Source organism: Miniopterus natalensis, chromosome 9 (assembly GCF_054644295.1).
Source record: "Miniopterus natalensis isolate mMinNat1 chromosome 9, mMinNat1.hap1, whole genome shotgun sequence".
NCBI lineage: Eukaryota > Metazoa > Chordata > Mammalia > Chiroptera > Miniopteridae > Miniopterus > Miniopterus natalensis.
Genome location: NC_142089.1, coordinates 68,314,380 through 68,337,809, shown reverse-complemented (window position 1 = coordinate 68,337,809; position 23,430 = coordinate 68,314,380). Strand labels below are relative to the sequence as shown.

At 45.7% G+C, this 23,430-nt stretch overlaps 1 protein-coding gene across 2 annotated transcripts; it reads left to right on the top strand.

The window, feature by feature from the left end:
• The first annotated feature begins 720 nt into the window (after window positions 1-720).
• Window positions 721-18,904, top strand: CD83 (CD83 molecule). Of its 2 annotated transcripts, none has more exons than XM_016205480.2 (5): window positions 721-787; window positions 878-993; window positions 13,875-14,094; window positions 16,362-16,468; window positions 17,768-18,904. In XM_016205480.2, the coding sequence occupies exons 1-5, from the start codon at window positions 751-753 to the stop codon at window positions 17,891-17,893; spliced, it is 606 nt and encodes a 201-aa protein (XP_016060966.2). In that variant the 5' UTR covers window positions 721-750; the 3' UTR covers window positions 17,894-18,904. The 2 variants fall into 2 exon arrangements, with proteins under 2 accessions (XP_016060966.2, XP_016060959.2); XM_016205473.2 differs by having other exon boundaries at window positions 17,765-18,904.
• Window positions 18,905-23,430: the final 4,526 nt, after the last annotated feature.

Below are 23,430 nucleotides of genomic sequence, written 5' to 3'. Positions count from 1 at the left end.
TCTTTCATTCACGGAGGCAAAAACTCCAAACGTTACCAACAGTTACTTCTGGATAGATTATAGGTGATTTCTATTTTCTTCTAGATTTTTTTCGTCTTTCTCCAAATTCTCTGTGTGTAATTTTTATTTTAACAGGAGAGAGTCTCTGTTGAAATAATTTGAGCAGGCTGCAGGATACCGACCGATAACCTACGCCAGAAGGCGGGGGCCGTTGGGAAGCCCGAGTTTTTGAGTATCACAGAATCTGGGGGCCCGGACCTGGGTTCACCCTGACGCCACCGCCAGGCTGGGCGACCTCCCCGAATCCGCTCTCACCTCGGCTGGCCTCGCTCCCGCTTGGTTTGCGGGTCGGCGGGCCGCCGTCACGCGTGCGAGCGAGCGCGCTGTGCAAAGCCCCGAGCGCTGGGCGCGACGCGGCGATGGCTGTGGCCGCGGCCCCGCGGCAGCTGCGGCGTCTCCGGCCGGGGGGCGCGCGGGGCGGGAGCGCGCGGGCCGCTGGGGGGCCCGGGGAGCGCACGGGGGCGAGAGCGCGCGCGGGCCGCTGGGGCGCCCGGCGGGGCGCGGGGGCGGCTCGGGGGCGGCGCGGAGGGGCGCGGGGGCGCCCGGGCGGCTGCGGGCTCCGGAAGCGCCAGCCCGCGGCTTCGGCCCTCCCCTGGGGATTCCCCCGGGCCGGCGCGGGGGGAAGTCCCGGCGCGCGGGTACAAGAGCGCGGCGCAGCGCCGGCGCGCCACGAGCCCGCACTCCCCAGCCATGTCGCGCGGCCTCCAGCTCCTGCTCCTGAGCTGCGGTAGGGCCCCAGACCGCCTGTCGCGCCCCGGTTCCCCACGACACCCCGTTTCCCCGCTTGCTTACGCCGCTGTCTCTGTCCCCCTTGCAGCCTGCAGCCTGGCGCCAGCAGCGCGGGAAGTGAACGTGGCTTGTTCAGAGACTGTGGACTTGCCTTGCACCGCCCCCCGGGACCTGCGGGTCCCCTACACCGTCTCCTGGGCCAAGGTAAGCGCCGAGATGCCCGCGGGCCGGGGTGTGGTCGGCTCTGTGGGCCGCCCGGGAACGACTTATGCGGCTGGGGGTCGGGCAAGCCTCCAGACCCTCGCCCCAACTCCGCGCGCGTCCCGGTGGCGGCAGGCTTAGGCTGTGTCCCGAGGACCTCAGTCCTTCCCTGCGCCTAAAAGTGGCCCGAGAAGAATGACCCGCTGACGCTTTGGGAAGGCAGAGGACCTCGCAGGGTTAATCCTGGAGGCCACCTGTGGTTGGGCCGGTAGGCCAGGGAGAAAGCGGCTGGGGCAGATTTGGAGGTGGGACAGCAGGATTTCTGATTTTTGGTGTTTTGTGACTGTGATGCCCATCAGTTTGGGGTGGGAGCGATTTTAAAGGAAGAACTGAGAGATGGACGCGGTTTAGGATTGTTTCATAGGTGGTGGTGATCCGTCACTCATCCCCTTTTGGGGATACCCTTGGCCTCGCCCTTACCCCTGAATTCCCCGCCCTCTGGCAGACCTGAGAGGTCCAGCGGGAAGGGCCCCCGTGGAGGTGCCTGAGAGGTGTCCACACCTGTAAGAACAAGCGTCATTGTCCCGACTGTGAGAGGATTGAGTCACATTGAGGTTTTTTTTAAGGTTTCCTCTCAACGAACATTTTCAGATTCTATGATTGCGCTTCTGGTGGCCTTGCAAAGCCAAGGCACCCCTGTTTGCTGTCACTGGTCCTTTGTTCCCCTCCTTTAATGAGGTTACTGCCTCCAGTTTAAAACAAATGAGTGTGATATCCCAGCCTTATTCTGCAGCTGTCACTCATCTACCCTCTTACTTTGGAGCAAATCTCCGCGCATTTGTCCCTTTCTGCCAAAGCAGGGTTCTTTCTGCCCAGCAAAAAAGATGCTATAAGAACCCGAACATGCATCTGGCCATTTAACAAGGCAGCATAAGACAGTTATCTCGTGTGCATGTGTGTGTGTGTGTCCTCTCCTAACCAGATTGTCAGTTCCCTGGAGACAGTGCTGCACAACTGCTTTTGTGTATTCTGAATGGCACCCACTGTTTGCCCTGTTAATTGCGAAGGTAGGTGCTCAGTGAATTCAGGCTGGTGAGTTATGTGCAGAGGAAATGGTGCTGCAGCCTCGGGCACAGAGTTGTGTATGAAAGTAGGTTTGTTATTATTCCTACTTCGTTTCCACCTTTTTCCCAGGGAGTCAGAGAACACATTTCCCAATTGTCCCCCTTGTAGAAACAATACTATTTAGCCCTGGCCCAGTGGCTCAGTTGGTTGGAGTGTCCCATACACCAAAAGGCTGTGGCCTCAATCCCTGGTTAGAGCACATACCTAGGTTTCGGGTTCCAACCCCTGTCAGGGGCTCTTACGGGAGGCAACCAATTGATGTTTCTCTCTCTCTCCTCCCCCTCCCTTCCCCTCTTTCTAAAATCAATAAAAACATATCCTTGGGTGAGGATTTTAAAAAAGAATACTATTTAAACAAAAATAGTGTTAAACCCATATTATTTGAGTGCTTGCCATCTGCTAAGCTCTGAGGTAACTATTTACATGTATTAGCTATTTCAGTCCTTCCAGTCGATCTCCCAAGAGCTCATTACTATTATCTGTGCCTTAGAGATGAGGAAACTGAGCCCTCGGGAGTGAAATAACCTGCTCATTGTCACATAACTGGCCAAATGGTGAGCTGGAATCTGAATCAAGCCGTCTGACTCCACAGCCTGAGCTCTTAAAGGTCTATCCTGATGTTTGTTTTCTCCTTTAATTACTTAAGGCAGTGATTTCAGCCGGTGTGCCACAAGAATCTTTAAAACATGCAACACCTGACTGTTTAGCCAGGGGCACGGACCTCTTTTCCCTTAGGCTGTCAAAGAAAAAAATGACAGCAGCCAACACAGTAGCCATCTGGTGTGAACATATCAAAATTATACCTATTTTTTTTTTGTCAGATCGGCAAAAAATATAATGTATTTCGTGGTGTGCCGCAGAATTTTAGTAATTAGTTTATGCATGCCATGGGATGAAAAAGGTTGAAAATCACTGACTTAAGGTAAAGAAAATGAATGTCCCTGGGCTAGTCAGGTAGGAACTTAGTTTTAAAGAAGGGGGAAAACATGAAACCACCAGTCTTTCTAGAGAGTAATTAAAAAAAAGAAAACAATATTAATATCCCCAGGGGAGTAATGAGAAAGTACTCAAGAAACAAGCAGATGAAATTTCAGACTGGAAAGTTCAAACAGTTGTCAAGCTAAATCTTCTTGCACGAGGTCACTTGGAATGATACAGTAAGCCATAGCAATTAACCTTTGGCTTCTCCTTGGATGTCAGCTGATGATGTAACTCTGTAATGTATGTGCTTGTTTATTGTATGCGGTTCCTGCATGATTTACCCTGAATGCCTCTCAAAACTATGCTAAAAAAAAAAAGACAACAGTCTCTTGGCATTCTCTTTTTTTCTCTTGGTCCATGGAATACAGTCTTTGAAAATTCATACCATAGTTATTTTTTTAAAGAAAGTGAACTGTGATTGAGTAGCGATGGATAAGAGAGCCATGCTATGCCAGTACACTAATCAGATACCTTGAAAATGATATGCATTGTCCAACTTTTTAACAAGTCTCAGCATATTCTGTAGATATTTGTTGTTTTTGCATCGATTGTTCTCATACAACAAAAATGGATAGAGTGTTCTGGAAATAAGGCCAGTGGTGAAATATTGAAATACTTTGTCTTACAGAGAATTAGTGTCTGTCATTCCTCCTGCCCCGCCCCAAGTTTTTTATAAAACATTTCAGCCATGCAGAGAGGTAGCTATAAAGTGTGGAATTTAAACCTGGTGACCGTGGCCAGCCGAGCTCACGTCACCTCCTGCATCGTCACTAGGGTGCTTTGTGAAACCTCTTTGCACAATCCCGGGTTGCGGCTCGACAAGTACATGCGGGTTTTCACTGCCCGCCGCACTGAATCACATTGTTGCAGGCCTTCTACACATCACAATTACAGGTATAATGACTCACAATTCAAAATTCCATTCACCACTCGGTTCTCCAGCACCACGGAGTATCCTGCCACTGTCCAGCCGGTACTGATCACCTGTGATTAACCAAAGGACCTGTGTAAGCCATGCGTTTCTTATCATGTGCCTTTTACAAAAAGACTCAAAGCAGACGGTGTCCAGTCAGTGTTTGTAACATTAGGGTGAGTGGGAGAAGAACAGTGTTCATTTTCTCTCTGTCAGGAAGGCACAGTGAGAGGGGCTGGAAGGGGCTTAATATAGGCATGCATGGGGTGGGGGGTGGGGTTCAAAGGTGGAGCCTAGAGTAGGCAGAGATAGCTCAATTCTTGTTAACCCAACTTTACTTTCCTCCTCTCTGGGTGTCCTCTCTGGGGTCCCACAATGGGTCCTCCTCGTATTCCTTCCTATATTGTACTTTTTAAGACAGAGGGAGTGATTGAGAAGACATAGAAAATTGAATACAGTACATCCATTAAATGTAGCTTTTAAAGTTGTGAATAGATTGCAGTTGTTCAGGCAGGTATTTTGAGAAAATTTGCAAATAGACTTGGCTCTGGCCTTTTTCTTCCACTGGCTGTGACCTTGGGCTAGATTCTGCCGAAGAGGGTACATAGCACAGTCCCGTATCTGCCAGGAGTAAGAACAGCCGTCCAAGAGCTACATCGGTGCTTCAGGCTGAGCATCATTGGTTCACCCTCTCTCTAGTGAAGCTGCACTCGCTTTGGAGGGAGAGGATGACACTGGGTGGAGTGTTTGGGGATGGATGATACTTGCTACTAGTAATAATGAGTGGTTATTAATCAGGAAGAGGTAGTGCCACCTCTTATGCCAGGAGCCCTGACAAGCTGTGTTGATGCATAACGAAAGAGGGTGTATAGTTCATCTCTGGGTGACACTGCGGGGGTGAGGACAGAGATGTGTCACAAGACCAGGGTCCTTTTTAGATTTCCAAAGGAAGAGAGAAAGGAGAAGTAAGACTATGGTTTCAGAGAATAGATCAGACTTGAGGTTTATAACATTTAGAAGAGTCCTAGCTGTGGGAGATCATGGGGGATAACTTGGGGACCAAGGGGTCTGTGGGAGAGCCGGTTAATGGCTTATAAGAGGCTACTTCGCCACGCAGGTATTTTTTGTTCTTCATTCATTCTGAAGCTGTCTTCCATGTTACATTGCAATCTCCTATTCAGTGGAGTTATATTTTCTGTCTCCATCATCTTGTGTCGTAATGAGCCACAAAGCAAGGGGGCACTAAGGACCAGAGTGCCTTAGAGGGGCTAGAGTATTGGTGAATGGTCTGGGTGGATGTACTCTCTACAGCCACTGACCCTGATGGAGCCACGAAGGAGCCAATGGATGCCACTCACTGTACTTCCTTAATTTTAGAATGCCATCTGTTGTAAGAGAGACTTAAAAACACGTTTTTAGGGGAAGAAGGAAACATTTGAACATTAAATATAGAAGCACCAAAGCACTGAAAGATGAAAACAATGTATCAGCATCAAAGAAAAATCCTGTCCCCACTGGCACCTATACTACTTGGCCTGGTTGAATGATTTTTACGGGCTTCACTTTAGGCCAAACTATGAAAGACATCAATTTGGTTTTCAGATGTCTGTCATATTTACACTTTCATTATTTAGTTAATATTTCTAAGTCCCAAATATGTGCCAAGTCCTGGGCCTGCATTGGTCATCCCAAGATCAACATGAAAGAAACTTCAGGCAGAGGACCATCTTGAGCAAAGGCATGGACATAGGGAGCCACAAACATGTGGGGGAAGCGACGGGTCGCTAGTGATTTAGAGGGGAGAATTGTACAGCAGGGGGCTGGGAACAGATTGTGAAGAACCTTGAATGCCAAACTATAAGGGCTTAAACTTTATCCTTTCGACAGCAAGGAGCTATTTAAAGTTCTTAAGCAGAGAGGATGACATACTGAAAAATGTCATATTTCTTGTGGGGAAGGGCAGAATTTGATTCAGCCTGGAAGATGAATCTCAGAGTGAGGCTTTATTCTTTCACTGCATGAAACTTCCATCAGGTTAACTCGGTAAGACTGGAACACATGTATGGGATATATTGTCCCTTCGCTCCTGGTCGCCAGCCTGTCCACGTGGTTCTGCGGGAGTGCGGGCAAGGCAGAATGTGGCATCCTGAGACAGGGCAATAGAAGCCTTAGCCAGATGAGAATGGTGGATCGCTGAGGTTTTTGAGCAGTGATGAGACAGAGCAAAGTTCCTCAAACCTTTTAGCTTGGAAGAGGCTAGAGAGGAAGAAGACAGCTGAGAGTTAAATAGAAAAAAATCCCCACACTTGTTTTCTGTGCGTAAAAGGGGGACTCTGAATCACGTGAGGACTGGATTCTCTTAGTTCTGTACTTGGCTATGTCACTACACAAAGAAGAGGAAGTTGAAAGAAGGTCTCAGTGACGTAAGGGAAGGTTTTATGTAGGGCAGGGCTAAAAAGAGATTCACTTACCTAAAAAAAGTGTTCCTCCACCTAAAACTGTTTCCATGATCCCTTCCTGGTTACTCCTGCGATGACCCCAAATTTCCTGCCAGCAGTCCTTAGCTCAGACTGTCCCTAGGCCAAAGTACTTCCCTAAAATTATTTTACATCCGTAAGCGTATTTTTGATTTTTGTTTCTGCACTGGGATATTTGGGTAAGATTCCTGTGTGTCATGTAGTGCTGGGATGGATGGAAGAGCCCAGGGCTCATTGGTATCAATTGTTTTTCCTGGAGCAGCAGGTGGTCTCCTGTTTGCTCTCCTACTGGCTCTCCGAGAGGACTGATTCCAGAAGAGCCGGTAGTTGTCTAGGATTATGGGTCCAGCTGGGAAAATTTATGGGAAAATATGGATGTTAGTTGCCAGAAACAATTCAAATGCACCTTGGCCCAGACTCATTGGGTCAGTTCTAGAGAGCAAAGTTTCTGAATGAAATCGGACCCTGGTGTCTCATTCCCTGAGGAGTGGGAGATATTGAGTCAGAGGGCTGCCACAGGATTGGCCTAGAGGCTGGAGCCATGTGGAGATAGCCCCCTATGTGCCACATTCATTTATAGGGCGGTGCCAGCTGTCCCTATCAGTGAGGAGTTTTTCATTTGTGAAGGATTAGAATTTGATCAAAACTACCTTAAAGAAAAGGGAATAGATTGGTTTATAGAATTGAAATTTCAGAAACAATCTAAATATCAAAGTGTCGTTTATACTTCAGTTATAGCTGGTGTTGTGGGTTGGTGTCCCACAAAAAGATATGTTCTAGGTCTTAATCCCTGATATTTGTGAATGTGACCTTATTTGGAAGTAAGGTTTTTTCAGATGTAATCAAGTTAAAGTGACGTCACACTTTGATTAGGCTGGGTCCTAATCCAGTGACTGGTGTCTTTAAAAGAAGAGAAAACAGACACAGACACACAAGGAGAGCACAAGGTAAAGATGAGACAGAGGCTGGAGTGATCTGTCTACAAACCGAGGAATGCCAAGAATTTCCAGCAACACCAGAAACTAAGCGTGAGCCATGAAACACTCTCTCCTAGAGTCCCCAGATATAGCAGGGCCCTGCCAACACCTTGATTTTTGACTTTTGGACTCCAGAACTGTGAAAGAATAAATATTTGTTGTTTTAAGTCACTCAGTTTGTGGTACTTGGTTATGGCAGCTTTAGGAAACAAATAACAGCTAGATTTAGAGGCTTATGAATATCCTCAGGGCTTCTTCTCTTTCTGTCTCTCAACTCTTCCTTCCTCATGTGGGTTTCATATCAGCCTCCACATGGCAGTGATATAGTAGCTGATAACTGCAGATTTGTAGGTCCTCCTAGGATCAAGTGCAAAGGAGAAGATTTCACCTTTCTTTTAATATTTCAGCGAATGTCTGATGATACTTAAGTGGCTTTGATTGAGTCTTACGTCCCTCAGAACATGTTTATCTGGTCACAGATATTGGGTTTGAGCTAAGTGTGCCTCCTCAGGAACCGGACATGGTGCCCGATTGGAGGACATGACCTCAGCTGTAAGGGCACCCTACCAGGTCCAGCCGGACCCACAGATACTTACTGAAGAAGGATGGTGGCATGAACAGTGAATGGTCTAACATTACCTTCAAAGGGCTTTTGGCACCTTATGATGGTGGTTTAGAAAATTCAGAGTGTTGTGGGTATTTTAGAGACGTTGTGAGTAGAAAAATAATTTCTTCCTAAAGCAGAGATTAGGACTCATAGAAAACTTTGCCGAAGAGGAAAGTGGAAGTGTCAACAGTAAGGAATGACTGAATGAAGGAGATGGAGTGGAAAGCTATCAGAGATCATTTCTACCAACATTATCAGTTATAAAGCACTTCTGTGTGCTTGCTGATTTGATTTGTAAAATAACCCTATAAGGTAAAGTAAGGTAGTGCCAAATGAGGAAATCACTCACAGGGGAAGTGATTTAGCAAGTGACCCAGCTGACTGACGGAGAAGCTGGGGCTTGACTTCAGGCCTGCTGACTCCAAGGCCAGTGCCTTTGTAATTTTCTCATTGTATCTAAAATTCGTTTTTTCATTCAGCAACCACTTTTTGAATATTTCCTATGTGCAGGAAAGTTTTTAGAATGCTGAATGAAACCTTGGCTATATGAAGAAAAGAGACTAGAAACGTCTTCAGGGCTTTCTGTATGATGGATACTATGCCCTGTGTCCACCTCCATCAACCCAGGTATCTTTACATCAACACTGAGATATAATTACCACCTAACCCCACATCTCTGTGGAGCAAAGGAAGCCTGAGAGCTGTCCGGCGAGTTGGCCAATAGAAGACCTCGTGGTAGGGCTGGGTTTGGTTCCAGGTCCAAAATCTGTGTTCTTAATTATGCTGCCTCTGCCATAGTTGTGACTCTGTTAACAGCCATAAATTCAACTCTGTTAGATCCAGTAAATTTAAAGTAGAAAATCATTTTCCCAATGAAACTACACTTAGAAAAAAACGATGTTAATGTGCATACATTCTACCCTCATTATGACATCAGCCTCCAAGCCAAACTATTTTGCACGTTATAAAGAGCTGTTTTTATGATGAATGGTGATTATATTGGCACTTTAATTGAGTCAGAAACCAAGGTACATGAATGTTAGTGCATGAGAAATGCAATAAAAAAAAGCTGTTCAATGTGATTGGAATATATCAGATTAATTTAATACCACTTTTAAAGACTTCAGGTCCATACCTTTAAATATATTTAATCAAAATTGTTGAATTAAATATTTACATGTATATGTATATACATACACACACACACACACACACTGCCCCTTAAAAAACCTCTTCCTTTTCTTATAGTTAGTTTCCTATCACATTCTTAATGGATCTTATGTATAGTAAATTTGGATTTCAGGTCTGTGATCAAAATTCTTTCTTTGTCATAGGAATGGAAGTGTAGCCCTCATATTCAAGTTAAGTAATCCAGAAGGTTAGCATATATTTGGACAAAATGGTGTAAACTTAAAAAAACACTTTATACAATAAAGCTTTGTTTTTTTTTGTTTTTTTTTTTTTTTTTTTTACTAAATATTGGTTCATTTTCAGCCATATTTAACTATTTATTTGATTTCTTTTATTCTAGTTTAAATTTGTCTATGATTTTTTTTTTTAAAAGCTTAATTTACATGTCCTTAAAATTAGTACTTGTATTTGATTGATTTAGTATTCCGCAAATTAAAGAAATTTAGTTTTAATTTTAATATAGGGCTCATGGTTTCCTTATGGTCAAATTGCAGTGTTAGAGAAAGAATATGGTATTTAAATAATTGAGTCAAACTGGAGGCCTTGAGACAAGTCCGAGGTCCGTGGGCTTTCTGAAAACGAGATGTCCCTTAGTTGGCCCCGACTGGTCAGCATGAGAGTTAGTGCCGCGAGCGGGGTCAGTGAAACGTAGCTGGGCTGAGTGTTGGAGGCGTTCACCTGGCCGATCGTGGCGCGGCCTGGCACGCCGTGACTAGCGTGGCGAAGCGGGCGGCAGCTCATTCCCGCCAGCTACTCTCGGCCGCGAGTGCACCGAGGGCTCCTTTCGGCATAAACTCCTATTTCCTCTAATGCTTCTGCAGACAGGCAGTGAAGCCCTTTTAGATTCGGAGTGTTTAAAGAGCCGTTCTTGCCAGTGGTTGATTTGGAGCCAGCTTAAATGTTTATAAGAATTCATAAAACAAAGCAAAGTTGAGGATGGGCCTTGGCTGTTACCCTGTCGTCCTCCCGCTGAAATTCTCCTCCGGGTCTTAGACACCACTGCCCCCGCCACAGGGACCGCACCGCAGTGTGACAGTGTGACAGCTGCTCCGCACAGGGCCGAATGCAAGGATTTGAACTTTTACATCCAGAGCCTCTCGGTGCTGCTAGCGCCCCGCTCCCGCTTTCAACATGCGGTGTTAACATAAACACTACCACTGTGTTTGCGGCTGTGGGCAAGTCCCACGTTCCCCAGATGGCGTCACATGAGAAGGTGTCGACACAAGACACGTCCAAACCTATAGAGAATTTTTATGAGTTTATTTGAGCCAAACTGATGACAATTGCCTGGAAGCAAAATCTCAACGGGTTGAAAAAATGCTCTGGAGAATGGCAGTTTTGCAGCTTATTTTATACATTAGAATCAAAGGAGGGGACGTAAGGAGGGTTACATGAAATTCGTTGATGGTAGATTAAGGGGGCGGGAGAAAGCAAAGCGGGGTGGAGGGTGGGGGGTACTGGTGAGGTGAGGTGGGGGGTGGAATCTCTGGGATTGGCTAAAAAGGCAAAATTTAGAAACACATACTACTTTTTCATTGTTGAGTACAGGACAGTTAGTACACAGAGATGGTATGTGGGGACCAAGATAACAATGAGGGGTTCTGTGGTCTCCTGCTGTGGTGGGAGATTGTGCCCTGAGGGATCTGGAAAAGGAGATTAATCTGACATTTCAAAGGTATGCTATCTTTAAGATGCAAAAAGATAATAGGCGGGCTCAGTGAAGGTAAAGGTTGGCTTTGGTGAAGGAAGCTATAGGCCTAGGACTTGACTACCTGCTGTGACCAGCTCTTAGGCAGGAATCTTCATGTTCAGACCATCCTATGTGGCTACTTTCATTCTCTGAGACTGTAAGGCCGCAACACAGGTTCCCCCCCCCCCCCCAGCTTGTCAAGTTTAGCATGTGGCCCCTTTTCATCCACAAAGGCGTATCTTAGAATAACAAAAAGAAAGGGAATAGGCATTGTCTAGACCCGCAGTTTGACGCCAGAGGAGGGTTATGAAATTGAATTTACAGGTTCCTTTTGTTGGATCGAGTTATCAGGCAGAGAGAGCTGTTTGTTACTGTGGCAAGGGTTCCCAGGTGAAGCCAGCAGTTTTCCTTGTTCTGTGGGTCTTTCAGGAAGACTCAGGAAGGGGCATTTGGAAGATGGCCCCATGAGAGTTGAGATGCTTTGTCATGATCCCATAGATGGCTGTGGTGGCTCAGGACATCAAAATGCTGCAGGTCGCCTTGGGGTTCCTCTGTTCTGCTTTTCCCTATTTCTTCTTTCTGTCCTTCTCATGATCTCACCCTGCCTTTGTTTTGCTATTTGGAAATAACTAGAGGCCCATGGAAATCTGACCATCCAATAAATTACTTATTATTGTTACTGCTGATGTTCGAGATGAATTCTCTTCTGCATGCAGGCAGAAGGCCACTGCCGGCCAGTTCTGATCAGCTGGGCATACTTACTCGGAGGTTCCCAGCAGCCAGCATGGTGATGTAAATAACCGCAACAGTTTGTTTCCACCAACTCCAGAGGGTTGGAAGTTTTGATCTTGACTTTCAGGTGGGCCTTTCTGAGCTGAGGGAGGGGGTCACTGGATGGGAGAGGAGGGCCCCAGGAGAAAACCAGAGGCAGATAACCTCAAAATGATTGTTCCAGCGAGTTTCCCTCTCTCCAGATGCAGAGATTTCTAGCAAAACAAGAGTTCCGGTGAAATCTGTTAGAAAGAAATCTGAGTTGAACGCATTTGGAGGTTAAGTTTGAAAAGATACCACCGTGGAGATTGCAGAGATAGGCTGACTTGATTAGTTCAAACTGGAGGTGGGAGTGGGGAGTCTCGGAACAGGTGGCCCGTGGATGGTGCTGGGCACCTGGCCCATCTGAAGCTCTGGTGGGAGGGGGCACCTCTGCAGGCCCCACGGCGGGACAGGTGTGGGCACATGATGAGGCCTTAGCTTGTGGTTTTATTAGCCCTGAAAGGGGAAGAATTGGCCTATATTATATGGTTCTAGAATCTGTTGGACACCTTATTTTTTTCTAAGGTCCCTTGGCCACGCCTCCTTTTTTTCTTTGTTTCATTTTTGAACACTTAAAGGCCCCAGTCTGTAGATCCTTGATTATTTAGGAAGAAACCTTTCAACACAAGAAGGACTGTTAAGAAACGGGATTTACGTTCATAGACTCGGCCTGAGAAAAGCCGTTAGTCTTAGCAGCCCCGCGCTAGCAGTGAATGGAGCAGGGCTCCTTGCAGGAGCCATAAATCTGCCACCAGATGTCTCTGCAGCCCACTCCACGGGAATGCTAACTACACCCAAAGGCTGTGGAAGTGGGACCGGAGCTTTCTGATGACTTCGTAGCGTGTTCACTGAAGGTGTGTGTGTGTGTGTGTGTGTGTTTTCTCTGATCCCTTGTTTTTTTTCCATGAATAGATTCCCTTTTGAGAAGGAGAGGAGCTATAGGTGCCCCTAGAATGGGGGATGAACATTGGCAGGTGTGGGCAGAGACAGTGGCAGTGAAGCCTGCTCTCATTGTATTTTACCCTCAGGTGGCTCTTTGGTGCTGTCACAATACTAGGGACAGATAGAAAATGCCACTGAGTTCCAGGCTCCTGCTGGTCCCAGCCACTCAGCATAGGGCTAGGGCTGCCCAGGCTCAGAACACAGCGATTCACCTTACTGCTTGTTTAAGTCTATTTTAGAAGCTTTAAAACATTTCACTGGAGGATGGACGGGCAAGTTAATTAGACAAATGAAAGGTATATCTGGGGGGAAAGAGAATTGATGGTGAATGTGGCACGTGCCTAATCTCTGAAGTAGGAGATGATAAAGAGATCCCAGCAATTAATCACAAAGATAGTTCAGGGAAAGAAAATCAGCCAGATTAGTTTGGCGAAATTTGGCATCTCCGCCCTATCAGGCTGGCTTGTCCAGTGATTTAAGCTGTCGCTGTCCTTTCATGTGTGTCTTGATATGACCAAGTGGTCTGACACAGAATCTCCGTATGGCACTCCTGTCACCTGTCTTCCTACTTCAGTAGAGAGCAAATGTGGTACCTCCTGTGATGTCACAGATGACCACACAGATTCACAGCCTTTGGAAAGCAAGGTGGCCGTTTATGGGAGGCATTACTCTTCTGCATCTCTGTGCTTTTTGTTGAGTTAGTTGTCTGGCAGTGATCTTAACAGATTTAGGAACATTTCCAAATAAAAGTCTGGGATACAAAAATAAGAATCAATGGGTGAGTTGGTGTCTGAAGAGCACAGGAGGACATTTAATAGAAAACAACCAGCAACAAAATTTGATTCAGAGTGATTTACCCACTTCATCAGATCATCTTCGTCAACACATCATTAGCAGCAACAGCAACACTCTTTCATGTAGGGTAGATGGGATAGGAAGGATCATAAAATGCAGTTCTGATCTAATTCCAAAAGAAACAGAGCTTTAAAGAATTGTCATAGATTCTCTCCTCTTCCCCCGAAGGTCACACACCCACACAGTATCTTGTTTTAAAAAAATGTGAGGGCATGGATTTCATGAAAACGAGAGGTAGCACCCTGGTGCGGAGGCTCAGTGCTTGCAGGTCTGTGAGTAGAGCATGCTTCAATAGGATTCTTTTTTTTAACAGCTTACAGAGAACGGTGAGGAGAAGATAGAAGTGCTCCAGGAAGCTCTGCAGAACTATCACCAGATGGAGCAGAAGGCCCCTCTAGAGCCCCCCAGTGAAGGGCTGTATTCCCTGAAGATCCGAAACACTACCAGCTGCAGCTCGGGCACATACAAATGCACCCTGGAGGGGCCTGGAGGGCAGAGAAACCAAAGCGGCATAGTGATCCTGAGAGTGACAGGTGAGGGCTCTGCTGCACTTGCTTTCTTCTTGCAAAATGCCCACGCGCTTTCTGTAGGTCCTAAAGTTGACCGTCTCCCCTGGAGCGTGAGTCAGAAGCTCGGGATCACATCTGTCCCAGAAAGCTAAATCCTGCAAGAATGCTGTAACTTGTTCTTTTCTCTGTAAATAAGGACAGATGCACCCAGCCTGCCTGGGGGAGGTGCCAACTGCAGTCAAACGACCAGCCTGGCTGTTGTTTAGTCCTGAAAGAGGCCTTCGTAGCAAAGAGGAAGTGTCTAAGTCTAATTTTTGGGAGACAGAAAAATTGTGTGGCCCCCGAACACCAGATAACTATAATTTTCTGCTCATTTGGGGTCTTGTAACCTGGCCTAAGGTAGTTTCTTCCTGTTCCACCTTTTTAACATGAGACGGGCACTTCCCTCACATTAGGGAGGTTGACATTCCCAATAACTCAACCCAGGCCAAAGAGTCCAGCAAGGCAGTAACGTTCCTGTGACAGGTACACATTTTTGCTCCAAGAATTGAGTGTCAAGACAAGGATTATATCCTTGGATTTTTTGTTAACTTTTTTATGTAGCTTAAAATATATCTTCCATTTGACTTTTCCCTAATTCTTGTTAGTGGCTCAGGCTTGAAATGACAAATACGTTGTTGTCAGAGTCCCTGATTTTTTACAATAACTACTTTTTCCTGTCATGTATTTGACTCAAGAAAATATTCTGATAATCCCAAGAACACAATCACTGTTTATTGGTCAGTGTTTAGACTTGGTTCACTGTCTCTCTCTCTCTCTCTCTCTCTCTCTCTCTCTCTCTCTCTCTCTCTCTCTCTCTCACACACACACACACACACACACACACACACACACCCTTATAATCCTTCTCAGTCTCTAGCCCTTTACCCTGCTTTGTTCATCTTTGTAGAACTTACTACACCTGACACGCCATAGTCTCTGCTTTATTTTCTGCTTTTCTGGCTCATAGTAGGCTCTCAATGAATATTATTCACTTGAATTAGAAGTGAGAGCAACCTGGCAGGGAAGAGCAGAGATGAAATGAAAGAAAAAGCTGATTTTCTTTTCTTTCCTCTTGAAAAGCCTGAAAGTTGCCCAGAAGTTACATGGTCAGACTCTAGAGTCACTTAGACCTGGTTCAGATATTAGTTATACTGTTTGTTAGCATGTGGTCTTGGACAAATCTCTAATCAACTCTAGGCTTTAGTTCTCTCGTCTCTAAAATGGGGGTAATAATTTCTACAACATAGGCTTGTTGTAAAGGTTAAATGAGACATTGCACTAAAATGCCTAGTACAGTGCCTGAGGTAGACCGAGTGCCCAATAAATATTAGGAAGCATTAGGACAATGGCCGTCTACCTTGAGTCACAGATTCCTGTGAGAGTTCATCCCTCGACTACTGCGCTAACTTTTAAATCCAGTTTTAGGGCTCGACAGTTTTCTTGCAGCCCATCTGTGGTCCCTGGGAAGAGCCCCCACTCCACCTACTTCTGCCTGGCCTTCAGGCAGACTCAGTTAGCAACCTTGCTTTCCAAACAAAGAGCACATTGGATGCCATGCTGAGGGGAGAGACTGTCTCCGCCATGTCCCCCCCTGGGCTGAACGCCTTACTCGCGCTCCCAGAGTGCTGCAGCCGCAGCCTTTAAGGACCCCTTGGGGAGCTGTTCTGTGGGCCACCCTTGCTCTCAGCCTTGGTGGAAGAGCTTTAACAACTTTCCAAGAGTGTATCTACTTATTCAACAATAGCTGGGGAGTTTGCTACCTCATTTCGTAGTCCCGCAATCCTCCTGATGCCAGGACACTAGCGTCCTACACAACACGATGAAGATAGAGTATGTTCGGGTCAACAAATGGGGGTTCCGCTGGTATAAAGGTGAATTAAAAGCCAGGAACCCTGGATATTTGAAATGGAGGCAGATGGGCAGCAAGATAAGTCTGGACCAGACTCTTGACTCTGTCACCTGCCTTAGTCCCTCAGCCTCTCTGAGCCTCGACTCCTTTATCTGTAAAATGGGATAGTCAGACTGGTCTCAGATGACTCAGTGAGATGCTGTGTGTCAGTCCCGTTGCACACCGCTGGGTACGGAGTGAGGGTGAGCGCTGGCTGCCGCCACCGTCCCTGGTTGTCGTTACTGTGAGGACAGGAATGGGATACAATGCTTAAAAAGCAGGAACAAAGCATCTTAGCTTTTTATTATGGTAGAAAAAGTCCTGTTAAACGGCTTCATATTTCACTTACGTGTTTTTTAAGGATGCCATAAGGACCACAAAGAAGTGACTTTTAAGAAATACAGAGCTGAGATTGTACTGCTGTTGGCTTTGGTGGTTTTCTACTTAGCACTCATCATTTTCACTTGTGTAAGTATCTTCTTAAGACATCTCTTATTAAAAGATCAGCTGGGCACCAGTCCGAATGGTTTGCAGATAGTGTGAGTGAGTCATTTAATAACAGAGAGAGATGGACTTACTGAGAATCTTTACAGCAAGCTCCCAGCTTGTTTTTTGTCCTGTGGCTCTGCACAGAGCCCTGAGACGAGACATGAGGTAGGATATGTGAAGGATATTTGAGAAATGCCAAAGGATCCTACTAAAGTGCCAGAAGGCCTTGTAGTTACAGTGGTAGGAAGTACCACACCGACCATTCCCCAGCTGGGACAGAGACAGTGTTCTTCTTGTAGGCAAGTGAGCAGCACAGCCACCCAGGAAAAGATCCATGTCCTTCACCCGCCCTTGAACTATTTTCTCTTAGGGCTTCTTTCCTTGTATTTTGTTACTTCCACTCACTTTTTGAGAATTAACCCTGAGAAGCAGGAGCAGTGGGGTGCACAGAGAGTGTTCTGTGGCAGAAGGTGGCCGGCTAGTGCTTAGGCATCCTTGACATGCCTTTGAGCTATTGGCAGTAAGCTCCAGCTTGAAGACTCTGAGCCTCCTTCTGCATAGCTGCTCCCCTGGGTTGACCGAGGTTGGGGAGTGGCCAGCTCTGGGCCTGACCCACAAGGAAGTGATCTTTCCCGTATGTCTCGATACCATCAAGAAGTGTTGGCTACTTAGGGACAGGGCAGATCTCACCCAGGAGCTACGCCAAGGCTCTTTTTTGTCACTGATTGAGTCCCTTTATCCACTTACTTGCCTCTCTGGCCATGTACTCATCTCTCTGGGTGTTATTTTAGACATTAATCAGCTAAAAGACTCCAGTGAGCACCTACTGTGTACAAGGCACTAAGCTCGGCACTGTAGGAGATATAGAGGTGTGACACATAGTTCTTGTTCTCGAGGAGCTTGTAATTTAGTCCTTAAAGTTATTGGCACATAAGATCATTAAAATTACTGGGCAGTAAGTTTAAAAAGTGAGTGACTTTAGTTTCTTGTTGCAAATGCTTGTTTCTGTGGGCACTGATTTTTCCGTGCAGGTAACAGTAGGGGCCTGAAATGACCCCAGTCTGTAACCAGTGCATCTCCTGGTCAGAGTTTAGAGACAGTAGTGAAATAGTGCAAGCCCAGTGTAGGGTGAGTGAGGGAGGAGCTGGTAAAACGAGGGCTTCTACAATGGGCTATCCAAGCAGCCCTTAGTGAATGGACTTTAAATTGAGGTGACAACTGATACATTTCTCCCATTGTTCACTTCTCACTTATCTCTTTTATTTTATTTTTCAGAAGTTTGCCAAACAACAGAGTATTTTTCCAGAGTTTTCTAAGCCTGGCATGGAACGAGCTTTTCTCCCAGTTACCTTCCGAAACAAGCCTGTGGAGCTGGTGACTGTTCCTAAGACAGAATTGGTATGAGCAGCATTTCTGCAGGTCGTTTCTCCTAAAGCCAAAGGCTCCGTGGTGTGCCCAGGTGTCACACAGGACAAAGAAGAATGCACCCCACACCAAAGGTGGCAGCCTTCCTGGGAAGTCCTTCACCTGACTGAACCCTCCGAAAGGGGGTCCTGCCGCACTTCCCGTGAACAGGATTTTGGAAACCATCTCATGACCTCATAGCTTGGGCCGCCTGAAGGGTGCACTCTAGTGCTACTACTTCATAGCTACTGTCTCAGTGCTCTATTCAGCTATCTGGTCAACCTCCTCGAAATTTCTTCAGTCACATACAAGCTACGATGAGAGGCAGTTGGAAAAGGGTCTTGGGAAATATGACTCTCCAGAGCTGGCCCTGTGACAGACTCTTGAGGACAGCTGCACATCTGGGAAACATCTCTTTGAATTTGCTGTGTTTTTTTGTGCTGGCCCAGATGTTTTATATCTGGGAGAAATGGACAGGCCACATTGTGAGACAGTGGGGAATATTTAGCAAATAATTTCCTGGTGTGAAGGCCCTGCTACTACTAAGGGGTATTATGTGTACATAGAAATATCAGGTCAATGAGCTAGTCCCCAACAGGGCCTTTTATCTTGGAAAGACATCTATAAAGAAGCAATCAAGAAGAATGCCACCTTTATTTTTGTATCTCTATATATGCTTGTCAAAGAAGGACTTGTGTTTTCTCTCCTTTTGCAATCTATATCTACAGTGAGATATCATTGCTAACTGACAAGCAGCCTGAGCTGTGGGGAGCAAGAAGACGTCAGAGGGGGTGACAATGGGCCAGAGACCTGTTTAGTGACCCGGTGGAAATGCTGGACCAATCATCTAGTCTGGGTTCCAGCCCCAGTTGTCCCACTACCTGTATGATCTTGGGCAAGATCCTGTGGTTTCTACTGTCTAAGTTGTAAGCCAAATATTGCTGTATGAGTTGATTGAAATAATGTATGTGAAAATGCTCTAAAAAGTATAAAGCACTATATAATTTTGAAGCCCCACTGAGTCATTATCCTTATATTTCAATGTGTTCTGGGCAGGGGAGGATGACTTTCACTTTTTATGTTTTGCATTCTTCAAACAAAAAAAAATCTACAAAGGAGACTTTCCTGTAATCTTCTGTACAAGCTCCTTTGGGGAACTGAGGCTGGTTCAGGGGTCTGTTCCTGAAGCATCAGCCAGAAGTCCTCCAGGAGCCACTGAGACGTGGGGAGAAGGGAATTCACAAATGTTACAATATTTCAGCAATTGTTGTGTTTCTTTTATCAAATTTGGCCCTTTTCCTACTTGTTTTCCAAAGAGATTTTACCCCTTTAGTGGTGTGTACATTGCCCACAATAGTCCAGAGTAAAAGGGGTGCCAAGTTATTTAAGGTTTTTGCCTCTTTGTCACAACTTTCATGTTATTAAATGTATCCATGTGAATGGGGACTGTTTTTCTTTTTCTTTTTTAAGATTTTTTATTGAGTTTTAGAGAGAGAAGAAAGGAAAAGGAGACAGAAACATCGATGTGAGAACATAACATCTACCGGCTGCGTCTTGCACACCCCCTACCAGGGATCAAGCCTGCAACCTGGGCATGTGCCCTGACAGGGAGTCAAACCTGCAACCTTTTGGTACATGGAATGACTCTCAGCCAACTGAGCCACACCGGCCGGGGCCAAGTGTTTTTCTTTTTTGTTTAAACTACTTCTAAGACTTTGGGATGAGTGCTAGGAGGTCTGTAAACCAGTCTGAGAACCCGAACTGTAGGTGAAATTCTGGACATGAAAGATTGGCTGAGTCCTTCCTCTGACAGGCAGGCCTCTGTTAAACAGTGCCCCCTCCTTCCCAAAGGTGTCCCTGAACCCATCTTAGCATTGCATTGCCACCAGGTAGTACATGATCAGCTTGACCACAGGCATGACCACAGGTAGGAGGGATGGAGAGCAGGAGGGTTTCTACTTTAGAAAGGTGTGTAAAGTCAAGGGCTCTGTACTGGTTTCATTCAAGATTCTCAAATAGGTCCATTATCTCCCAAATAGTAAGAACAACTATGCAGTGGTTGTAATAGTTATAAAAGAATCTTAGATGAATCCATTTTGGAAAATGGCTCTTTGTAAAGATGAATGCTCATAAAATGTCTGTGAAAGTTGCAGTTTCCCTTTCAGTGGAGTTTATTTACCAAAAGTGCTGGGGAGCTTTGCTGAGGGAGTCATGTTGCCTTCAAAGGGTTAATCCACAATAAAACTAAATGCTTCACAGCAATTAGAATTACAGTACCTCAAACACTAGGGAGGGGCAGCCCTTCATCAGTTCCAACTGACTTAAGCTGGAAACTTGATGGAAATTGGAGACTGGGTAGACTCAACATTTCATATCTAATATTTGGTATACAAAAATCGTGTGTGTGTGTGTGTGTGAGAGAGAGAGAGAGAGAGAGGTGAGGAGGGAAGGATTTATCAAGGAGAGAGAATGTTTTCCACTGCCTTGATTAAGGCCTATCAAGGTGTTTCGTAGAAAGGCAGATGGCTGGGCCGGGTGTGGCTCAGCAGTTGAGCATCGACCTAGGATCCAGGCGATCAGGGTTCGATTCCCGGTCAGGGCACATGCCCGGGTTGTGGGCTCAATCAATGACTCTCTCATCTTTGATGTTTCTATCTCTCTCTCCTCCTCCTTTCCTCTCTCTGAAAATCAATAAAGATATATTTTAAAAAACAAAACAGAAAAACCAAACCAAAACAAAACAAAAAGAAAGGCAGATGATCATGGATCATGGACCATATTTAATATTTTGTCTCCACTGCCAGGGAAACCTTTGTTCTCAGGACATGCCTTTGTCTATGGAATTAGAACTACAGTTGTAATAATTTAACCTTGTGATGTTGCAAGACACAAATACATGAATGTCAACTCCACATTCTTCCAAAAGAAGGCCTGTGGCTTTTGTTTTCATGACAGTTCTGAACTGGGTTCATCACAGGAAATACTGAGCTGCACTCACAGGACCCACAGAGCCCTTATTTGCTGGGTTTGCAGAGGAAGAGATGTGACAGCAGCCTGTGGACACGGAGCAAGCATATGAAGCTCATGTGCTTGACCCCAAGGCACAGTCAGAGTTGGGAATCTCAGAATCATTCTGTCTGATTCCCTAGCTCTTTCCTCGGCGGCAACTTTATTTGGCCGCATTAACTGGCTAATTGTTCAATACTCCATCTTTCCCATGTAAAAATCGCCAAAGGCCTTAAAATCTTAGGAAAGAAGCTATTTGCTTAATTCAACAATTATCCCTCACAGTTTTGCAACCGTTTGTTTGCAGAGCCAAGTTTTATCTAATTGGTTGGTAAGATACAGTAAATTGGTTCTATGGTCAGAGTCTATTATTGCTATTTATTGTCTTCTCAAGACTAGATATGTTCATTCTCTAATTTGCACTTTTGAGTTGCGTAAGAAATTAAAATCTACCATGTGCCTTTCTGTAGTGTGTGTGTGTGTGTGTGTGTGTTGAATGTGTGAAACGAAACATAAATATATTTGCTGAGCATACATTCTGGATAAAATACTGTTGTAGGCACTTTCCGTAGTGTAGTACTTAAGAAAAACAAGACATAATCATTCCTTTCAGGGAGCTTACAATCTAGTGGAAGGATAAATGAGCTCAGAGCTGTATGTACAGCTACTTGTTTTACTAAATGGTAGGGAAGTACACAAAGAATGGTATGAACACAGAAAAATGACTGTGGGAGGGTCCAAATTCATGTGGGAGAACCTTAAAAGGCTTGAAAGAACTGGATCCATTTGAAGTTGGACTTGAAAGATAAGTAGGATTCTGAATGGTAGTCATGGGAAAGGGTGGTGGGAATGGCAGGAGCACAATCTCTTAAGGGAAAAAGGTAGAGAGCACATGAACAGAGGATTATATGAGAATTTTATAGGCTTGGGCACCCACAGTCCAGGCCAAGTAGGGAGGAGGCAATAATAAAAGACACAAGCGATAAAGAACTTGCATAGTGGGGCAGTGTTGAAGGGTTCTGGGTTGGAAAGCCACATAATTAGATTCATTTCTAGAACAATACCCAGAAAAACGAAGTGAAAGGTGAAATGGAAGAGCTGTAGGAATGGGAAGCTGGAAGACCACCTTAGAAGCCAACGGAAGCCCAAAGAAGCACAGTATCAATGGGAGAGAGGAGACTGGAAACAAGCTGGCCCCTACACGTTGTCTTTTCAGTTTTTAGCCCTGGGTTTTCTTATGCGCCTAGCTGCTGTGCTTATTTTTTATTCTCTAGTTATGTTTCTTTCCCTTTTATAAAAATAACAGAATGGGAAGAAAAATGATTCCTTCTATCTTGACCTCTACATAACAGGCAGAACTTAGTCATCTTAGATTGCAGAAGAAGTTCCATGTGTCACAGCCAAGGTGATAACATATGGCTCCGGTGCTGCTGCAGTGAGATGCAGTGAGGTACAGTGCATGGTGAGAGCTGGTCATAGACAATACATGGTGAGAGCTGCAGTCATAGATGGTACATGGTGAGAGCTGGTCATAGACGGTACATGGTGAGAGCTGCAGTCATAGATGGTACATGGTGAGAGCTGTGGTCATAGATGGTACATGGTGAGAGCTGCAGTCATAGATGGTACCTGGTGAGAGCTGGTCATAGACAATACATGGTGAGAGCTGCAGTCATAGATGGTACATGGTGAGAGCTGGTCATAGACAATACATGGTGAGAGCTGCAGTCATAGATGGTACATGGTGAGAGCTGGTCATAGACGGTACATGGTGAGAGCTGCAGTCATAGATGGTACATGGTGAGAGCTGCGGTCATAGATGGTACCTGGTGAGAGCTGCAGTCATATATGGTACCTGGTGAGAGCTGCAGTCATAGATGGTACCTGGTGGGAGCTGCAGTCATAGATGGTTCATGGTGAGAGCTGCAGTCATAGGTGGTACCTGGTGGGAGCTGCAGTCATAGATGGTACCTGGTGGGAGCTGCAGTCATAGATGGTACCTGGTGGGAGCTGCAGTCATAGATGGTACCTGGTGAGAGCTGCAGTCATAGATGGTACCTGGTGGGAGCTGCAGTCATAGATGGTACCTGGTGGGAGCTGCAGTCATAGATGGTACCTGGTGGGAGCTGCAGTCATAGATGGTACCTGGTGGGAGCTGCAGTCATAGATGGTACCTGGTGGGAGCTGCAGTCATAGATGGTACATGGTGAGAGCTGGTTTTATGCAACTCTGTTCCCACTGCTCCCTCAACTTTCCCGTCCCAGCAGAAAATCCTGATTTCCCTTTCTATACTTTGATATGATACTTGATCAATGATTAGGTGACAGGGAGCGTGGAGGGCATCATTCTAGCTCTCTGGGTTTCCTTTTCTGTGTTTACAGTCACGTAGCTAACGTTTGCTTCTTTCACTGGTTCTGGGCCTTTATACTTTTGTTCAAGGGATTACATGTTACATAATTGCTCCTTAGTAATTTTAAAAAGTAAAATCTTTCAGCAGTTAGCTGACTAACAGGCCTGCTAACAAAGCATTA

What these genes read in the sequence shown, in the direction of transcription:
- CD83 (XM_016205473.2), top strand. Translation starts at nt 751, where the DNA reads ATGTCGCGCGGCCTCCAGCTCCTGCTCCTGAGCTGCG. An exon ending in ACACCGTCTCCTGGGCCAAG is followed by an intron (nt 994 to 13,874) that starts GTAAGCGCCGAG and finishes TTTTTTTAACAG; the next exon opens with CTTACAGAGAACGGTGAGGA. An exon ending in AGTGATCCTGAGAGTGACAG is followed by an intron (nt 14,095 to 16,361) that starts GTGAGGGCTCTG and finishes GTGTTTTTTAAG; the next exon opens with GATGCCATAAGGACCACAAA.